Source organism: Protopterus annectens, chromosome 6.part0 (genome assembly GCF_019279795.1).
Source record: "Protopterus annectens isolate FY-2018-M chromosome 6.part0, PAN1.0, whole genome shotgun sequence".
Classification (NCBI taxonomy): Eukaryota; Metazoa; Chordata; order Ceratodontiformes; family Protopteridae; genus Protopterus; species Protopterus annectens.
The window spans coordinates 639,375,245-639,391,983 of record NC_056737.1 but is presented as its reverse complement, the minus strand read 5'-3'; the positions used below and the strand labels follow the sequence as shown (position 1 = coordinate 639,391,983).

The following is a 16,739-nucleotide window of genomic DNA, read 5'->3' as shown; positions in this document are numbered from 1 at the left end:
GAATTTATTGTGCCTGTAAAATAGGCTGAGTTTTTTATGGGCTTTTGATATGTTGCATCGGATATGTAGATCAAATTTTAGATTTTCATCTATGATGACTCCTAACAATTTGGTACTAGCTACAATTTCAATTTTAATTGAGTTCAATGAGAAAATGTTAAAGTCTTTATTAATAGCAGTGTTCTTTTTAGGAGTAAACAACATGAGGTTAGTTTTTTTTTAGCATTTAGGGAGAGATGATTTTTGTGAAGCCAGGTCTCAATGGTTGAAAAGGCTGTTTGGGTCATTTGTTGTAGAATAGTGGGGTTAGATACAGAGCAGAGTATGGTTGAGTTGTCTGCATACTGGACTAGGGAGGTGTGAGGTAATGCTTGGTGAAGGTTATTTATGAATATGTTAAAAAGAAGAGGATCTAAGATGGATCCTTGTGGGACACCAGAAGGGTATTATAGGTAGGGAGAGATTGAATGCTGCCATTTGACAGCATGCCAGTTTAGAGACTGAGAAGAAAGGCCTATGGAAGAGAGTTGAGTGAGGAGAATAGAATGGGAAATGGTGTCAAATGCTTTAGAAAGATCTAGAAATAGGGCAGATGTTATAGAGTCAGAGTCACGTATTTTGTTTATGGTGTCCAGAAAGGATATTAGTGCAGTGGATGGGCTGTGGCTGGGATGGAATCCATGTTGGGTGGGGGAGAGGATGTTGTTCTGGAGCAAATAATTAGTTGTTTTTGGACACATTTTTCGAGAATTTTAGATATTGGGGATAGAAGAGCTATGGGTCAGAAGTTAGAAATATCAGAGGATGTACCATCTTTGTGGAGGGGAAGGATTATGGCTTTTTTCCAAATATAGGGAACATATGATTTGTGGATTGATCTATTGATTAAAATGCTAATGGGATAGGCTACTACTTCCGCAGCTATTTTAAGGAATTTGGCAGGCATGTTGTCAGCTGAATTGGAGCAGGGTTTTAGTTTTAGCAAGAGTTTCTTAATACAGGAAGTAGGGATAGAGAAGAGAATAAATTCAGTTTGAGTACGAGGTATGTTACAGCTTGGTGTGGTTGTGTTAGAGGGTGAGATGTTATGAGGTAGCTAAGAAAAAGAGGAGAATGTAGGATGAGGGTTAGTTGGGAGAGGAGAGGAAAAGGAGGCACTAAGATTAGTTATCATGTCAATAAAGTATGAGTTAAATTTGGCAGCTATAAGGTCAGATGGCATGTCTGGATAGGGGCAGGGGTTGATTTTTGTACCTGGGTTAAGGAGATTGTTGATGGAAGACCAGAAAAGTTTAGGGTTGTTTTTTTTTTTTTTATTTAATTGCAAATTCCAGAAGTATTGCTGTTTGTCTTTGCGAATATGTTTTTTTAGCAAGGTTACGAGGTTGTTTGTATTGGGTAAAGAGAGAGGGAATGTTAGAATTATGTCAATGCTTCCAGGCTTTATCCCTTGATTTGATATCATAGTAAACATTAGCATTCAAGTGGGAATACACTTACCAAAGGAAACTACATCTTCCATCCTTGATGGCAAGATGTGCTTAAAGATATAAAGTACAATAAGGGCAATAAAGGCAGCATTTGTTCCATCTTATGTGAATGTTTTGCAAAAACCTGAAAATGTAGTGACATAGAATATAAGTAGATGTTATACAGTGTTCATGTTTTATTAACAGTGTGTTTTCTTTGTGTAAGGATAAAGCCTGCAATTATCAGCAACTTATGGAAATTATGAAGGATAACATATGTGGATTAGACTTCTCGGTCCACTTTCCTGATAGTGATCTAAGTTATTTGAATGTATACCTTCAACTCATCACCTCAAGAATTTGGGCCAAAGCCATAAATAATTAAGGACAATGGGGACTTTTAAATACTGATAGTTAGAACATTGATGGAATAATTGCATTTGCATTAATGTGTATTTTCTGAAGAATAAGCTGCCCTTAGTTGTAATGTCTGTTACGTGTTTGACACCAGAGCTATAGAGCAATGTCAATTAATATCCCGAGCAATGACCCTGCTTGCACTGAGGAAAAAAAGGTGAAGACCAAAAAAAAACACACCCTGTGTACCATATTCAAATGGTTTCAAATGATGAAAGCTTATACCGAAACAGACAAATAGTTATTTTTGTACCACATTCTAAGTGACCACTCTCCTGCTTTCACCTATAGGACCCACCCAAATACTAAAAACTCACACTTACAGAACATCTAGAAACCTAACCCAGTTCAGCCAAAACCTGTTCTTAGATACTTTAAAAGCCCACAATTGACCCCCAGTAAAAAAACACTCCCACTAGAGGATGCTGTAATCTACTTCAATAAACTTTTTCTTGATACTCTCAATACTCTAGCCCCCATTCGCACCAAAAGGATTAAACACAACCATGCCCCTTGGCTAACAAAACACACAAACAATTACTTATTTCAAGAGAGAGGGCCTGGAAAAAATGGCACAGAATTAGAACTCCTCAAAATGAACTTACCTACAAACAACTTTGTAATACTGCCAAAAAACTAGTAATTAATGACAAAAATGTACTTCTTAACACAATTATCCACCCAAAATAACAACCCCCCAAAATTTTGGAAACCAGTTTCCTCACTACTTAATCCCAGAACTCAACATAATCCTGCGCAATGTCCAGATAAAGACCCACAAGAAATCACCCATATGTTTAACTCCCACTTTATTGACACCATTCAAAAATTTTATCAGTCGATCCTTCCCTGCAACTAATAAAATCTCAGAGAGTTGTTAGTTTATACCAAAAATTGAATATTATTTCCATGTACTATACTATTTGTGACATGATTTAATGATTTATATCTTCCTGGAACTTTTCCCCCAGGCCTCCACTGAAAATGGGTTTCTGACCGAGTGGACTTTCCCAGTCAATAAATAAATAAATACATAATCGAAGCAGAATTCACATTTTAAAAAGGATTAACTTGATGGGGTTGATACTGTGTGTCATTATGTTGGTAGTGATATACAATGGAATGGCAACAGGAAAAAATCTGAGGTGAGAGCACTTTTCACATGCCTGTGTAATTTACAGCAGCCTATTATTCACATAAGCAAAGAAACTAGTAAAGCTAAGTAGTTGCACTAAAGTTTGGCAAATGGTTCTTTGGTCAACAGGGTGAAGTGCGGGGTAGTGTGAGTGAGTGAATGGCAGATCGATCAATCATCATTTTAACGGACTGTGTTTTGCCGTCAAAGGTGAGTGCGTGTGTGTGTGTGTGTGTGTGTGTGTGTGTGTGTGTGTGTGTGTGTGTGTGTGTGTGTGTGTGTTATGGGTGGGAGTGTGTGTGAGTTTGGGTTAGAGGAGATAAGTTAAGAAGATAGGGCTAGTGTTTGTTTGTGAGGTAAAGGGATCAGAGTTTGTGGGTTAGGGTTAGAGTAAGGGTCAGATAATGGGATAGATTTAGTATTGTGTGTGTGTATGTATGTGTGATGCATGTCCCTGCTGTCTTGTGTAGTGGTAGTGTTCTTCCAAGGTAAGGTGTATGGTTAGGGGAGATAGCATGCATTACTAAGGTACCATGCTCCAGCCTGTTCCACCTTAGTAATGCATAATACAGTTATACCAAATATACTAAATGTAACAGTGCTTATGAAAGCATTTTTATGTACACAGAAAAATGCCTTTAAAGTCAGTGTTTGGTACTTAGTCTCCTACTTAATTACTGGGTATGTTTAAGGCTTCATATGTGTTACTGGACAGACACTTCCAGAACTAGCAAGTCCAAGGCACTAAACTGTTTATATGAATGCATTCTGATTTTGTTGTAAGTGGAAGAACAAATATTGGCAGTGTTCATGCTTTTCTTAAGTATACTGGAAAGGTTTTATAGCTGTTTCACAAACATTTCTCTTTGTTGTGCCACATTTTTGACACTTAAAGTATCATCTGTCTTGGGAAGGCTTGAATGTCAGTGTTACACTGCACTGGATTTCGAAATGACGTGACTGTGACGTTGAGAACCTGGAGTAAACGGAAAAGGTTGTCTTTTTTCTGTGCAGTTTATAGCAGTATATTTAAAAACTGGAGTAGCAATTGTAAGGGAGCAGAGCTATGACTTTTTTGTGGTTGTAATACTGTGTACTTTTGATGTTTTTGTAAGTGTTTTGAGCCGTAGTGGGACTCAGTGTTTCTTTACCAATTCCTTCACTAAACATGAAGGTCGGTTAAATGAATTAGGCATTGTGAATACCTTCATTAAATATGAAGATCGGTTAAATGAATGAAGCATTGTGAATCCCTTCACTAAACATAAAGGTCGGTTAAATGAATGAGGCATTGTGAATACTTTCACTAAACATGAAGGTCGGTTAAATGAATGGGGCATTGTGAATACCTTCACTAAATATGAAGGTCGGTTAAATGAATGGGGCATTGTGAATACCTTCACTAAACATGAAGGTCAGTTAAATGAATAGGGAATTGTGAATACCTTCACTAAACATAAAGGTTGGTTAAATTAATGGGGCATTGTGAATCCCTTCACTAAACATGAAGGTCAGTTAAATGAATGGGGCATTGTGAATACCTTCACTAAATATGAAGGTCAGTTAAATGAATGGGGCATTGTGAATACCTTCACTAAACATGAAGGTCAGTTAAATGAATGGGGCATTGTGAATACCTTCACTAAACATGAAGGTCAGTTAAATGAATGGGGCATTGTGAATACCTTCACTAAATATGAAGGTCAATTAATTGAATGAGGTTCTTAGTATATACTTATTTTTGCCTAGCACTGATACAATCATGTTGAGTTGCTAACTGAGTCCCACCACACTGAAGCAGTCCTGCCGAAAAAACACTGTCAATGTACCAAAAAGCTTTTTGTAGAGGAACAAGCCTGTAACCCTCATGAGGTGGAAGCCTTCACACCCAATAACTTAAGTGTACAAACTCCATGGTCATGCAACAGTGGAGAAAGGGCAAATCATGTCTGCAGAAAGAAGTTTTCAGGAAAACTGTTTTTCTGGATAGAGACTCAGATAATGTGCTCTTGTCCATTTCTTACGTTTCCACTTTGACAAATAAAAAGAGCGCTGTTTATACAGCAAACATATATGTAGGAATCCATAGTGATTATGTGTGCATTGTTTTACTGAACATTTCCCTAGAAAAATTGATGCTGGTGCTAAGAAACCACATGTCGGATGATCAAAAGAAGTTTAGCTTTTAAGAGCTTTCCTTCTGATTTCTCTGTCCTGGAATAATTAAAAAAGGAAACAACATAGAACCTTTTTTGCAGTTTTCCCTAGCACATGTCACTCTGCTGTATGGAAACAAATGCTAGGCTAGGAAGTCTGCTGGTTCACGGCTGGCAGTCATCACTAACCGAGGTCTTATTCCTTTTGCTATTCTTCTACCTTTTAATGCACCCCTGAATTCCATCATTGTTTTGCAGTTTACCATTCCTCATGAAGTTTAGGTTCCCCCTCTGCAATGCTCCCAATGAAGATTTCCTGATGAGGTTTGATTCTGCAGTTTGCAAGTGATGGACCATTTTGCTTCCTCTTTCCTTTTTGACCTTACCTCTGTACTGGTCTGCATGAGTATTTTATGACTCCATATCATATTCCCACTTTCCTTCTCTTCTGTAATGAAGACAAACAAGTGTCATCATTCTGTTCTTGTGCTTCTACCTCTCTATCTCTTTGACCATTTTGACTACCTTTTTTTTATATCTGCTCAACAGCTTTTCTCAATGTACAGCCCTAGAATTAAACTCTGTATGCAAGGTGTGGCTATACAAATGTTCTAAATCATGGGTGTATCACATATCCATTGCCTAACTTTACCTCCCTATGTTATTAACCTTCCCGTTGTATTATTCAGGCTACTACCCTTTCTCATTGCTCCAGATACTTTATCTGTTGCTGCATTGAGAATTGCTGAACATTTTTTACAAAGAGCATTTTATTCAGCCTGATTCTGTATAACTTATAGCTCCTCCTGGGGGTTGTTTTTCTCTGTCACTGCATTTGGCAGTGAAATTTAGCTGCTGTTCCTGTATCCACTTGTCTGGCTCCTTCATGTGTTTTGTGTTAGGCCTTGCATCCTACTTAACATTGCCCTTGTCTGTATCATTAGCAAATAGGGTAATTCTGTTTCTGATTCATTGTGATGTCAGACAGAAAGCTGTTAAAGAAGACTAGCTGTAGTACCAATTCCAATGTCATGCCACTTCTTAGATCCCTGTCCCCTGACAGAACTCCCTTCAGCGCCATACTTTGTCTTCTACTCTTTACTTAGTCTCCTTCCCACTGTAATACTCTGGGCTCTGTTCTGACTCTCTTGATTTAGTTATATGCCTTTTTATATGAAACTTAAGGGTTTGATTAAAATATCATATCTGCCAGTTTTCCATGCTCACATCCTAAAACCCTTTCTGATAACTGAAACAAATTAGACTTACGGGAGTTTTTTTTTTTTCTAAATCCTTGTTGGGAAAAATCATACAGATTACTGTGTTTCATACATGCGATTGTTCTCCTTTTTAGCATTCCTTCTATCATTTCCCCATATCTGAAGTTAAGCTAACTTGCCTTTGCTTCCTTGGTTCCTTCCTTTCTTCTTCCCTTCCTCCCTCAAGCCCGTTTCCTCATCTTCTGTACAATGGTACTTTTTTGGTTTCCAGAGACTGGTTGATGAGTCTGTTAGGTGGGACAAAAGCCACAACTGCCTTATTTTTTACTGTCCTTTGAAGAATCCCCAACAAAAACACTAGGGACAACAATCTAGCACTGAAACGCTATTCAATGTATTATTTAAATGTGTTAAAATTCAAATCTAATGTACAGTTTGCAGATCAGTAGTGAATGTTTGCTATGTTTTGTCCTTCAGACATAGAAGTCATTACTTATACCTGCTTATTTTATTTATTTGTGTAATGTTTATAAATGAGATAAGTGGATTAGTCTAAAGACCCTTATGAGCCATGACTCGGCAAGACAGGTAAATGCAATACAGACAGACAGTTACACACAAAAATATGAAAGATTATAGAAAACAATTAATGTTACATACAATTGGAACAAAAACTTGTATAATACCTATTGCACTTAATGCAAGCTGTAAGTCACACATTTTCACAAGCAATGGCAGTAATTCCTCTTCAGTTTAGTCGAGACAGATTAAGAGATTTTTAGGTGTGGTGCACTTTGGTCTTAATAGTGCGATTATCGAGTGTCTGTAAAGCAGCTGCACTTGTTCTTGCTCACAAGATGATTTTACAGTGATTTCTAAAATGAGTTCAGGTTATCCAACAATCTAATGGCTTCAGGGGCAGAGTTCCAGGAGGCTGGAGCAACTCTGGAAAATGACATTTCACAAATGGAGAGATTAAAGGGAGGTCTCTAATCATATACAACCAGAGGTGCAAGTCAGAGTAGGATGTAGACAGTAACTGCACTACCTCTCAACCTCTTACAAGAAATTGGTCAAAGCCTAAACTAATGTGGACACAAAGCCCCAATAATAGAGACAGATTTTACATATGGATCTTATAAACTTATAAAGTTGATACATTAAAAGGATTTGTGTTCATGTGCATTTTCTGAAGGATATGAAGTCTGAAACTCCAATGCATCTTATCATTTAGTGATGTCAATCCTCAGTGATTTCCCATAATACCAATAATTTATGAGGCAACAATCTAGACATTCTGCAATAATCTAGACAGTTGAGAGGTCTGAATGACTGTTGTGAAGAATGTTAAATATAAAGAGAAGAGAAGTTGTAGCACTAACATGAAGACTGTTTTAGTTAGAGTAGTACAGTAGTGTTCCTTGTAGTTGGAAGGATGTAAAAATTTAGCACTTTATTTCCTGCTGTCTGCAGGAGGGAGGTATTGCGTCTTTAGTAAGAAGCAGGGATAGCTAGATCATATTCTAATCTGTGAATTAGAATATTTATTGCTATAGTATGTTTGGCTTTAGGAGTTAAAAGATTTGTGATTTTTTAAGAAACATTGCATTATGTTGATGTCTTATTAATCTGTGACTCAGTATGTGAATGGAAATTGAAATGAGCTCTCCATCCTTATCTTTGAAGTTAACCACATCCCTTTCCATTTCTTACATTTCTGCTGTTGGTTTTCTTTTGTACCCCATAGGGATAAGATCCAGACTCACTTTCTATAGTACTAGACACCTCTAACATCTGGGATCAGAGACAGACTACCAGCTTTAAAGATGAAGGTCTGGCAGGGTTGTGAGTGAGCTAAAAGATTTTTTTGCCTGATTGACTACCCCAGCGTGAGTTCGTGCACATACACAGACACAGTTATGAGCAGTGGAGAGTACCTTACAAAACAATCATAATGAACTTGGCTTCATCAGCAGTAGTAGCAGCATCACAGAAAGTAACAGGATCACTTTGGCTGATCTTGTACCTCTCCTGTACCCTTTTGTGCCTATTTTACATTTTCTTTACCTGCATATCTCCTTTTGCCTTCCTCCTCAAGACCTATGTGTACCATTAAGGCTGCAGAACATGCCTGAATTTTTTTCAGACAGGCATAATCCGAAAACATACAATTGCTCTTTATTTGCAACAGCATCATAATTTCACTTAAAAAAAACTCCAACAGGCATCGTCTGTCACCTCATTCTGGAAATTCTTAGAGAACGATATTTTTGAGCAGTGTAGTCATTACTATCACAATTAACATTTCTGTATGTAACATTTTTGTTTTAGGATTTAAATCACCCTGCTTTGTAAGATACGCTTCTGTTTTTGTTTCCTCCTCATAAGATTATTGACCAGCAAATTGCTTACATTAGTACAATGACTCGAGAGTCTCTTCTAAGAAAGTATACCCTTTAAGTCAACAGCAGATATGGTCACAAGTAGTTGCTAAGCATGCAGTCCAGGAGACCATTGAAGAGCCTAGCTCAATTTCCACAGAGCGCCATGTGGTTAAGTGACTTGTTTGGAGTCATACAGTAGGCAAATGGAGGCTGATGAAATCAAACCCTGGCCTACAAGATGCATTTCATTAATGCTCATAGCCTAATACTCTCTGCTAACTGCCAGACACATTAAAAGTCTTTATAATATCATTCAAAGTAATAGCCTCAAATTACATTTCCAACACAAAAATAAAATTAGTTAAACAGGAAATGAGTATGTAGTTTTCAGTTAAGTCTAATAAAATATAGGCCGTTGTATAAAGCTGTTACATTTTTGGGACTGGTAAAAGAATCCTATGTGATCAAGTACTACTTATGATATTTCTTGTTACATGAACTCAGTGTCAGTTTCTTGTAAGATGAACTCAGTGTCAGCAGAAACACAGGACAGTGGATTATTCACTAAAGAGCAGGTTCTAAGAATGACAGTACATCAAGCCATTAGGTAACAATTAAACTGGCAGAATATCTACACATTGAGCTGTGCTTGAGTAAGTAACTTGATTCTTCATAGATTACAAAAGTGACCTGTTCTCTTCGTGTGGTTGCCAGTGTAAGACTTTTGGAAGTCAAGCTTTTTCTTTTTAGATTAGTTTATAATGTTATAGATGTGTCCCCTGCAGGATTACCTCTACCTTTGTCTAGCTCAGAGCCACGATGGCTGCAGCTCACGTGACCATGAATACCTCTCAACTGTACATACTTTTGAGAATGTCCAGATTTTGGCCTCATAGTTTCAGTCCGTTTTTCATAAAATTGTGATTTTCTGGCAAATTAGAAGTAAATCATTACAGATTCAAATTACAAAATAATGGCAGACATTTGAGTTTCAGACTTCATATCCTTCATAAAATTCATGCTAATGCAAAACCTGTTATTCTATCAACTTTCTAAGTTTGTAAGAGCAATATTTAGAAAAAAAAGTGTCCCTATTTTGGGCCTTTGTCCCACTTTTATTTATAGCTTTGTCCAGATTTCTTGCTGCAGGAGGTTGAGAGGTATGAATGGGATAATGTTATTAATTGTTAAAACAGTTATTCAAAATAACATCTTCATTCTTAAACTGAATTTTGGACTAGCAATGGTTGCTGCTTACTACTGATTTTAGTTTTCTGTGCAAAATAAAGTGAGTATGTTATGTTTAATATTTTCTTGGGTTTTTGAAATGCTGTTTAATAATGATTTAATTTATATAAAAATGCCTATTACATGAAGAGTAACACCTGTTTATTTATGTGTTTAGTATTTACCTATAACACTCCCAATAAAGACACTTGTGCAAGGCACCAGAGTGAATGTTCTAAGGATGCATACTGCACAGATTACCCCACTGGATATTGCTGTCACTGCGAACAACAATTCTATGGAAATGGCAAGCATTGTCTAGCACAAGGTAAGGCCTTAGTTAAGTAAACTTATGTACACAGTATTCATTCTTGTAACCTTGCTTTACATTCTTTCCTGATTTCTTTAACTCTTCAAGGATACCTAGATGCAAGATTTTTAATAGGCCTTTCTTATACTCTTCCGTAATAAGTAGATGAAAGTATTATCCTATGTTTCTGCAACCTACATACATAATGTGTAGTGTTGATGTATCGTCATGAGATACCTACAACTTGTCATAAAGTGTATATATCTGACTATTCTGTGATTGATGATTCTTTTAAAGTGTTTTATGCAGCCTTGGCAGTCTTAGCTGACGCAAGGCCCTGGTGTCAGTACCACCCTTGTCTCCTTTACCATAACAGTGATAATTTTCTGTACACAGAAACACTGTACAGTATGTTCCCACTTTCCAGAAGAGATCACATTGTAACATCCTACATTGGCGAGATCAGCAAAAGCTTGGGAGGTGGGAACTATTAGGCACTCATAAAGGGGGGGGGGGGCAATAACTTTTGTACTTACAGATGTATATTGCTAGGCCCTGTCATGGTCCCTAGGATGTCTTGCCTAGAATTGTTCCTATGTTCTTATGTAAGGAACTCATTTTTTGAGAGATAAAATTTTTGCATTATATAATCTAATCAGTCTTTCTCCAGGGATGCATGTGTGGTACTGCTTTTAAGTGGGGTACCTGCTTGCTCTCACGTCTCTACTTGAACATATGTTGTATAATTTCTTAAAAGCTTCCAATCCAGACCACAGATCAAAATTTTACCCTTTCTAAATGATAACCCTGGAATGGATTCCAGCACCCTACATAGGAAGAAGAGCTAGGTCTTAACTGGTCACCCAAAGCATAGGCCATTTGTCAAACATTGGTTTGCCAGCTTGTTTCCAGACAAATTTCTTACGTCTGGGTGAGCAGGAAGTGTGTCAATGGCATTACTGACTTTAAGGATAGTTAAATTGCTATCTGTAGTGTTAAACTTGCCTTTTTCCCTTTTCAAGTAAAATTATAAATATTAAATTTGCAAGCAGATTAACATTCATGGGTATTATTTGTATTTATTATGTCACCAACAATGTTAAAGTTCATTATATACAGCATTCATGTATATTGGTTTTCAGGGATGAATGTTGGTTTGTTTTTAATGATATACTAAAATCTGTTGATATGTAAATGCAGGTGACTGTACTTTGGTCTGCAGATTGCAGCAAAGGACACTTCCAATGTCAGAGTTTTACATTTTTTTTTCTTTGACAAATATAAAACAAAGCAAAATATGCACTTTTATTATCACAGAGAGGTGTATGGTTGCTTGTTTAAAATTCATTGTCCTAGCTGGTTGTGGGAACGAAGTGTTCATTGTGCAGATAAGATTTTAAAGAATTATGTTTTGGAGTTGCAAGACTTGATTGCCATCCTCAAATGTACTAAGTTTCCAGTTGAACCACTAGCGTTTAAGTGATTTACTGGACAACTGTACATTTAAATGCCTTTACTGTATGTCAAGAATTTTATGAAAATTTTGTATGCTGAGTCATAGTTTTCAGTATCCTGGTGAAACAGTTGTAATCTTGCATGGAAGATGGAACTCTAAGGCATGGTGCACAGCTCTGTAGTTGTCTGGTATTACCAGGATTGAAATAATTACTTCAAGTATTTAACAACAATTTCAAGAACTGGCACAGCAAATCTAGGAAGATTCATGCCTACCATTAGAAAAAGAAAAAAAAATGTTCTTCAGAGAATTCATTCACAGCATAACGATAAATAGCAATCTTTCCTTTATTTTGCACATAGAGAGAAGAATGACTTTGTTTATAAAGCTGTAGCTCAGATGACCTTTACGAATGTCATTTCTTTCCAGGTGCTACTCAACGAGTGAATGGAAAAGTAAGCGGGAGACTTTTGGTTGGACGGACATCTGTGGATTTTAATAATGTTGATCTTCACGCCTACATAGTAGTGACTGATGGCAGGGCATACACAGCTATTAGCCATATTCCTCAACTGGCAGCAATGGCTCTGATGCCAATATCTGCTATTGGTGGCCTTTTTGGATGGCTTTTTGCTCTAGAAAAACCACAGTATGAAAATGGTTTCAGTGTTACTGGTACGTTAGCTTCTTTCTTCTAAAAAGAATGGTTTGAGGAATTGTTTTTTCTTCTTCTTCTTCTTCCCACCTACTTTTGTGATTAAGTTCTTCCAAGTAAAAATTCTGTTTGGTTTGTATTCAGCTTCAACATATGTGTAAAGACTTTAAATTAAAAACATCTGTCACTTTTAAGAAACTGCAGTTAGTGTTCTAAAGTAAATTTAAGTATTTATTAAGAAATGGTTTTATTACATAAAAAGTAAAACTTTCTAGATATCTGCCTTACAGTTGAGTGAGCTTAAATTGCTTGAGTGTCAGTAGCAAGAGGTAAAGAAGGATGAAAGGTATATACTGTTATCAGTGATTTTTTTTTTTTTTTTTTTTTTTTGCCATTCTGTGTTTCAGGCATTTTTTTCATCTTTTCAGCTTGCCTGCTTTTAGGAAGAGCAATTTCATATTAGAAATATCCTAGATTCTTTATTAACATCCTGTTTTGTGTATGCCAGTGTTACAGGTTCTCTGCTTAATGTCATGCACATATTATTTATTTATTTGCTTATTTATTTCACATTTGTTAACCAGGTAAGTGAACTGGTCCAAGGTCCCTTTTCAGCTGTGACCCGGGCCATAAAGGCAGAACAGTAATACAGAGTAAATGCTGCACAGAATACATTCAAGCAAAAATATAATGTACAAACATTAGATTGTACAATAAAACAAGTCTGAATTTGAGTAGAATGAAGTTCAAGCAGAGCAACAAACAGTAATGTGCACAATTTATGAAATAGATAACCAAAGTAAACGCATAATGTAAGACAAAGAACAGTGCAGGGGAGGTAGTATAATTGCTGTACATGTGCATATATGTATATACTCATACTAAATGTATATATTTAGAGACTTACATAAATATGTACATACATATACATGTACAAAGTGACATTTACATGTTATTATTGCTGACATTTTCTTTTGCATGTTTAATCTGCCATCCCTGTCTTCCAGACCTCTTCACTGGACATGACTGTCTGAGTCTTTGTGAGGACTGTTACTAGCTCACTACTGTCCTTTATGGTAGTAGTTGAAGAATGCACACACGTGGATCAATAGGAACTAGTGGTGACTTACCCTGAGCATTCAGAACACTTCAAAGTTACATGTTGGCAACTTTAAATCAATTATAAGACAGTATTCCTTTTACAAGATTATGGCATTTATTGACAAAAAAGTATAGCATTTCTTTCTTTGTACTTGCCCTCAAAGTATAGTGTATATATTTTTTGGAATAATTTGATTATTTGATATAATGAGATATGTTAAAATTTATATTAAAATCCATGGTGAATATGTACCATTTTCCTATTTTATTCCTATCAGCACGCTCATTGTAAATCTACCACACACCAAAAGGAAAAAGTCCATGTAGATTGATCCTATATACAGCAAAAGAATTTGACACCACATTGTTCAGTGACCCTGCCATTACAGTAATTCAGTACTGTCACAAAGTTGTCCTACATCTTATCATCAAGGAGCTACAAAACCTCTCTTTCCATTAACCTTAAATGGAGTTGATTAGATATTTAGAAAGAAAGTTTGATTCTTCCTCTTTCCTGCATGTTTTTTGACTTTGTTCAAAATGCAAGCAAACAAACTGAAATGCACACCTTTCACTAAAAAAACTAATTTACAATTCAAAAACGTGCACTTTGATTGGACAGACCAAGTAGCGACCTCACTGTAATTCTCACCAGAAGAACTCGGCTTATCCACACCAGTATGCAGAGAATTTGAAGATGTAAAAAAAAAAAAAATCTGACTCTAGTAAATGCTGGTCTGGAGCAGAATAAAATAAAAAATAAACAATAATGCTTCTACAGGCCCCACCAAAGCTTACCTCAACAATGGAGATACCGGTCATTATGAACTTCATTTAATAATGCCTCTACAAGCACCACCAAAGCATACCTCAACAATGGAAATATCAGTCATTATCAACGTAATTTCTTAATATTTTGCCAGTAAACAGCTTTGTAAATGACCTACAAACATAGAAAGTAAACATCTGTGTATTCTACAAAAATCTATGCAGAATGGTATTTTACAAGTCTCCTCAATCATACAGCCTTCACAAGGTACACAGGCCCAAAAGTCAAACTGTATTTCAAAAAAGCACAGCCAGCCCGCAAAAGTGTGGAATATGAAATCCAAATTTAATTATAAATACACCATAAGGGTAAAGTCGCAGACATTACCCCACAAATACTTCAGACCGGTTTCAGCTTAAGTAGCCCTCCTCAGTGTAAATAACAAATACATCAAGCTTTACGATGTTTTATATACATCCTGGTCACCCATATGACATCACTAATTAGTTAATTATAATGACATTGGAACATACTAATAACAGATTATAGATTGTCTGATATACTCAGTCCCAAATGTTTGTTCTCCTTTCATAGGGGACAAACATCGGGCTCTCATTTTAGCCATTACAAATGATGAGCTGAACCTACTAGGTTTAAACAACAATTAATGATTACTGGTGAACCATTATACGGGTGTGTGTCTTGTGGGCATTGCATGTATTCTAGTGTTGTTAAGTCTAAACAATTTTCTACCAAAAATATGTCCATAGTAATAAAGTGTTTGGCCAACTGCAGCACAGACTGGATTATTTATTTAGCAACATGCTCTTGGTCAGCATTTTATATTGGGCAGACATCCTGACCATTACTTCTACGTGTTATGGAACATATTAGTGATATCAGGAACAAGAGAAACTATAATGGTTTATACAGGCACTCATTGAAACACACCACTGCACACTTTAGATTTACTAGTATAGATAAAATACAAGGAGATAGGATGAATAAAACTGGGTGGCATACTATTTTAAACTGTAAAGAAAAAAAATGGATTATTAAATTGGGTGGGTTGTTCCCTCCTGGATTAAATGAGTCATTATAATTAACTAATTAGCGATGTCATGTGGGTAACCAGGATGTATATAAAACATTATAAGCTTGATGTATTTGTCATTTACACTGAGGAAGGCTATTTAAGCCGAAACCGGTCTGAAGTATTTGTGGGGTAATGTCTGTGACTTTACCCTTATGGTATATTTATAATTAAATTTAGATTTGATATTCCACACTTTTGTCTGCTGGCCATGCTTTTTTGAAATACTATTTTACAAGTACCATGTAGACAAAAGATACCACAGCAGACTAATTCATAGGTTAGGTTAGGTCATAGGTTAGTATTAAGCTAACTGACCTTGCGAGCCATTGTAAGCCTAGCCAATTATCCCTTGTGAGACTCAAACCTTGCACCTTGTATTTGTAAGGCAAACACCTTAATCATTAGGCCACAATCCCAACAAGGCCGATATAACAATGCACTCTACAGACGTTCTCATCTACAGCAGAACATGATCGATATGCATCTTGGATGCCCCAGACTACAAGAAGTTGGAGAAAGAACAGTAAAGTTATTTCCTAAAATGACATTATTTAGCAAGGGTAAGAATTTTCTTTCTTAATAATGCCATTGTGTAATAGCAGTAATCCACTCCTGTGTGTGTGGGTAACACAGGATTTACCCATGGTTGACTTTTTTTAATCACTTGGGTTTTGCTGTTTTTGTATACCTGCTGAGATGCTATATGAAGATTACAGAGCACTGTTGGTGGGTGTGGGGGAGGTGGTGGACAGATTGTGCAGGACTATAGGCAGACAGTTTTCAGCAGGGTAATGGGAAGAAGTAAAGGTTAAAAAATCCTTCTGGCCTTCAAAGCTTTTAACTGTCAACTTAACAAAGGATGTGTCTGAAAGGTGGTTTGAAAATGACACTGTGTTTTTGAGGAACCTATATTGGAAGAAACAAGGGAGTTTAATAGTAAGTTGTGGTTCATACTACCAAAAACTTGGGTAACGCCAAAGAGTAAGGAATATGGTAAACTGTCTTTTACTGATGTGGCTAATGTAAGGCCAGTAAGTGAGAGCAGTGCAGTTTGGGTACCTCTTCCTTTTAGAAATCCTTTCTGGTGACAAGTTAGAATGTGGTGGGGTCAGGGAGAACTACCCCTTGTCAAACTCTAGTGGTGACCAGTGGCCTTGCAAATTAGAAGTTCAAGGGGCAGGGATGGATGTGCTAGAGACACTGCAAGTTGCTCCTCCTAGGGTAGGGATTGTGGCTGACCACTGCCCAGGATAATGGCTGCCAGTCCACAGCTACCTTTGACAGATCATGTTCCTCAGAACTACAAATACTGCAATATCATATACTGCCCACACCTTCAGCTTC

General features: G+C 36.7%; 1 protein-coding gene across 1 annotated transcript in view; it reads left to right on the top strand.

Moving 5' to 3' along the window:
* NID2 (nidogen 2) overlaps positions 1 to 16,739 on the top strand; it is an 891,289-nt gene that overhangs the window by 214,581 nt on the left and 659,969 nt on the right. Inside the window, exons 5-6 of the mRNA XM_044074330.1 lie at positions 10,187 to 10,336; positions 12,204 to 12,449. Coding sequence (XP_043930265.1) covers positions 10,187 to 10,336; positions 12,204 to 12,449 — 396 coding nt within the window. The remainder of the gene's footprint in view (positions 1 to 10,186; positions 10,337 to 12,203; positions 12,450 to 16,739) is intronic.